The following is a 4451-nucleotide window of genomic DNA, read 5'->3' as shown; positions in this document are numbered from 1 at the left end:
GGAAGTTCCACACTGACGTTCCCTCCTCGCTGTGAAGTGGGAGGCTGGGTCGTGCTGAGCGGGAAGGGGAAGGGGGGCTGAGGGCCTGGAGTGGGGAGCTCCTAGGCCAGGTGAGGGTGCTGGGCCCACAGGCAACCCCCAGGCCTCAGCCCCGGCGTGTCCACTCTGACTTTTGAAGGAGACCCTGCAGGTAACTGTGGCAGCCTCAGCCTCTGACACTTGGCGGCACTTGGCGTCTGCTAACGTCTGCTGGCTTCGAGTCCTCGAGACAGCCCCTGGGAGGAAGGTCCTAGTGGTCACGGTTTTGGAATGTCAGCTCATGGAGACCCCTGGGCTGTGCACACAAGACCTGGTCCACGGGGCTCTCAAGGCTGTGTGACCTATTTTGCAAGCGCCCCTGAGCCCCCTCTCCTCGTACGTCTGACAACCTTCCAACTAGTTGCTGTCCTTACTGCCCGGTCCAGTGCTGTCCTCCCAGTGGTTACGTTTGAGCCCATTGATGCAGCCACTGCATCCATCCATCTCCTGGAAAGCCTTCCTCTTTTCCGCTGCCCCAGTACTTTCCCCAGCGTGATGTCCACTGACCACAAGCCGGATGCACGTGAGACCAAGTCTCGCCTCTCAGGAGTATTCTTGTTGTGCGTCTCCCAAGACAGAGGTGTCCTCCTGGCAGTCCGTGATGCCGGCAGCACCCTTCCCCAGCCCCGTTGTACCACTCGGGGATGAGGAAAGGGCAGCACCAAGGAAGGAAGTGATGTGCTTCGGGACATGCAGCTAGCAAGGGGTCATGTTGGGACTCAAGCTCTGATCAGGCTTTCTCTCAGCTGGAGCCCTGGAGCTGCTAGGGGAAGGGGGGGGGGCTGTTAACAGACTGGTGGGGGTCTTCTGAGGGTGCTGAGTGCCACCCATGGGATTAGAGAGTAAACATCCCAAACCCACTGCCATCGAGTCAATGCCAACTCACAGTGAGCCCGGAGAACAAGAGAACTACATCTTGGCCGGAGTTCACAGCCTTGCCTCCCCAGCCCGTGAAGGCACTATGAAGGGGTCGGCAGTGGCTGTGATGGGAGGGCCAAGGACCCAGTGGGACCCTGGGGCCTCGCTGTAGTCCTGTGTCCCTGGGGGAAGGGGGGTGTCGTCATCTGCAGTGGAGAGAGGGGCTATAAGGCTCAGACTGTGTGCACTGGTGTTATTGTATCCGCAGAGCCCCGTCTGTGGCCACGTGGGGAAGTGGCTGGTACTCCCACCCTCCCCCACCCTGGGTCCACTTTTTCCTGAGCCACCTCCTGTGTGACAGCTGACACTGCATCTGCATGACGAGGAGGGAGTCGTGCGCCAGGAGACCCGAGTGTAGAGAGACCTGGTGCACTGTGTGTTATGCAGGGGTGGGTTACTGACTGCAAGGTCACCAGCTCAAATCTATCAGCTGCTCCACAGGAGAAAGACGAGGCTCTCTGGTACAGCCTTGGAAATGCCCACCGAGCAGCCTACCCCATCCTACAGCGTCCTCCCTAGAAGTCAGCACCATCCCCTCCAGGGCAGGGAGGCTGGGGACCCGAGTGTAGGCCGGCATAGCGACTACTGTCTGCTGGGACTCCGAAAAGAGATGCAGCCAAGGTGGCTGTTGCCCCCTGGTGGTCACCCTGAGCCTAGGTGCTACTGGGGAGGACGGGCCCCTGGCCTGATGTGCACCTGGGCCCCTATCCCACTACAGGGAGAAGATGAATGTGAACTGCCCAGAGCCTGAGCCGGCCCGCTCCCTCCCCTGTTGTGGGCCGGGGGCTGCTGTGCCTCTCCTCACTGAAGACATGCAGGCCCTGAGCCTCCGCACCCTGGCCGCCAGCGATGTCACCAAGCACTATGAGCTCGTCCGGGAGCTGGGCAAGGGCACCTACGGGAAGGTCGACCTGGTGGCCTACAAGGGCACAGGTGGGTGTCTGCAAGGGGCGGAGGGGTGGGGGGCAGGGTTTAAGGTCTTTCAGCCACCTGGAGCTCTCTGGAGCCAGAGGCAGTGACCAGGATAGAGGGGACTATGGGGCCTAGGCGGATAAGGAGGCAGAGACTGCGCAGGCCCGGGAAGGGAGGAACCTGAGACAGAGAACCCAGATGGGAGGGTGGGCTGCCTCAGGTCTGTCAGAGAGTCTGTGGGATGTGCCCAGGGTGACGAGCTCTGGGAGCAGTCGGATCTGGTGGCAGCGGCATCGGGAGAGTCAACAACAGATGGGTATAGCTGGAGCCAGGCAGCCACAGAGCTGTGGGCAGGGTGCCTCAGGAACCGGGCACCGTGCTGGACGGGGGGTGAGCAATGACCCTGTGAGGTCCCCGCGGCCACCGTCATCTCTCCAATGACAACACTGAGACCCAAACAGATTATGTCACTTAGCCAACGTCCTGCAGCTCCTGAGAATCTGGGCCACTAAGTGTGGCTCCTGTCCCACAGGGGAGCTTACAGAGGTGCCCACCTAGCCCACAGGACATAAGCCTTACCACTTAGCTTGCTGTGTGACCTCGGATACCTTGCCCGACCTCTCTGTGCCTTAGTGGCATCTGTGTCAACCTCGCCGGGTCATTACAAGGAGGGAGTTAGTAAAGGGCTGGAGGATGGCCCTGTGGTGTGCGAGTGCTCTGTGGACACACGTGTCCAGCACAGGGCTATGGGCCGGGGGTGGGCATGTACAGGTGCCTACACACCCTCCCCTCTGTGTCCCGTTTCTTTCATCCATTCACCACGCCCAGGCATCTGTGGCGTGCCCGTGGGCCAGACTCTATTGTAGGCACTGGGGTATTGGAAGGAACAAGACCAGGGCACTGGGTTCTAGCCTGAGGAGACGGCACCCACCACCTGTGCCCCACAGCGGACTGCCGGCAAGGCTGGGTGTACCGCGCAACTTCCAGCTAGAGTCTGAGTTGACCCCAACTTGGCCTGACCTTGGGCACATCTTTTCCCCTCTCTAGGTCCTCCCTGTAGGATGGGGGCAGTCAGGTCCTCTGGAGGCCCCATGGTGGGTGGCTATGGGGCAGGGACAGGGTCGCGGGGAGGCAGGCTCATCACCATGGTCAACTCTGCCAGGCATGAAAATGGCGCTGAAGTTTGTGAACAAGAGCAAAACCAAGCTGAAGAACTTCCTGCGGGAGGTGAGCATCACCACCAGCCTCTCCTCCAGCCCCTTCGTCATCAAGGTCTTCGACGTGGTCTTTGAGACCGAGGACTGCTACGTCTTCGCCCAGGAGTACGCGCCTGCTGGGGACCTGTTCGACATCATCCCTCCTCAGGTATTTGGGGTGCTGGGGTCCCCAGAGTGTAATATATCCCCCCCACACACACACACATACGTGTGTGTGGAGTATGGGCCTCCCGAGGACCTGGGACCAGTGTTTGGAGGGGGGAAGACATACTGCCCCCCCCTCTGGTGGGGAACGCAGACCCTTTGCTGGGAACCAGATGACCGATGACCCATGGAGCTCAGACCCGGCAGACAAGGTGATGGGCTAAGGCTCACACCCTCCTGGGAAAATGCAGAAGAACTTGGGGTACAGGGTTTGGAGGGATCAGGTCCACCTGGGAGGGAGCCCCTAGAGAAGGTTGCCCTGAGAAATGTGGCTTGGGCACCCCAGCTTTGGAGTTACTCAGTCCACTGCCCTGCCACTTCCTTGACACATGAGAAGGTGGTGTGCGGCCTCCATGTCCCGGTGGGTGACTTGGGCTGACGCCAACACCTTGCTGAGACCATGCATGCAGGCCAGGGTGCTGAGCGTGCGCCCAAGTCATCGGGACCAGGAGCTCGGGGATGTGTCCCCGGGGGCGGGGTGGGGGGAGGCAGGTGGGGAGGGCAGCCCGCCCCTGGGTCAGGGCGCTGGGCCACCACGGGAGAAAGAGCAGGCGCGATCACGGCCCCCTGAGCGTGGCTCTCCCCGGCCCGGCAGGTGGGGCTCCCAGAGGACACGGTGAAGCGCTGCGTGCAGCAGCTGGGGCTGGCGCTGGACTTCATGCACGGGCGGCAGCTGGTGCACCGCGACATCAAGCCGGAGAACGTGCTGCTCTTCGACCGCGAGTGCCGCCGCGTGAAGCTGGCCGACTTCGGCATGACGCGCCGCGTGGGCTGCCGCGTGAAGCGGGTGAGCGGCACCATCCCGTACACGGCGCCCGAGGTGTGCCAGGCCGGGCGTGCGGACGGCTTCGCCGTGGACACGGGCGTGGACGTGTGGGCCTTCGGCGTGCTCATCTTCTGCGTGCTCACCGGCAACTTCCCGTGGGAGGCCGCGTCGGGCGCCGACGCCTTCTTCGAGGAGTTCGTGCGCTGGCAGCGGGGCCGCCTGCCCGGGCTGCCGTCGCAATGGCGCCGCTTCACCGAGCCCGCGCTGCGCATGTTCCAGCGGCTGCTGGCGCTGGAGCCCGAGCGCCGCGGGCCGGCCAAGGAGGTCTTCCGCTTCCTCAAGCACGAGCTCACGTC

General features: G+C 62.4%; 1 protein-coding gene across 1 annotated transcript in view; it reads left to right on the top strand.

Moving 5' to 3' along the window:
* Positions 1–1430: 1430 nt before the first annotated feature.
* Positions 1431–4451, top strand: part of SBK1 (SH3 domain binding kinase 1) — a 3365-nt gene continuing 344 nt past the window's right edge. The window contains exons 1-3 of the mRNA XM_013005459.2: positions 1431–1929; positions 3071–3273; positions 3925–4448. Coding sequence (XP_012860913.1) covers positions 1722–1929; positions 3071–3273; positions 3925–4448 — 935 coding nt within the window. The 5' untranslated portion in view covers positions 1431–1721. The remainder of the gene's footprint in view (positions 1930–3070; positions 3274–3924; positions 4449–4451) is intronic.

Source organism: Echinops telfairi, unplaced genomic scaffold, assembly GCF_000313985.2.
Source record: "Echinops telfairi isolate 266 unplaced genomic scaffold, ASM31398v2 ScPeMD7_5;HRSCAF=22, whole genome shotgun sequence".
NCBI lineage: Eukaryota > Metazoa > Chordata > Mammalia > Afrosoricida > Tenrecidae > Echinops > Echinops telfairi.
This window is presented reverse-complemented; position numbering and strand designations above follow the sequence as displayed.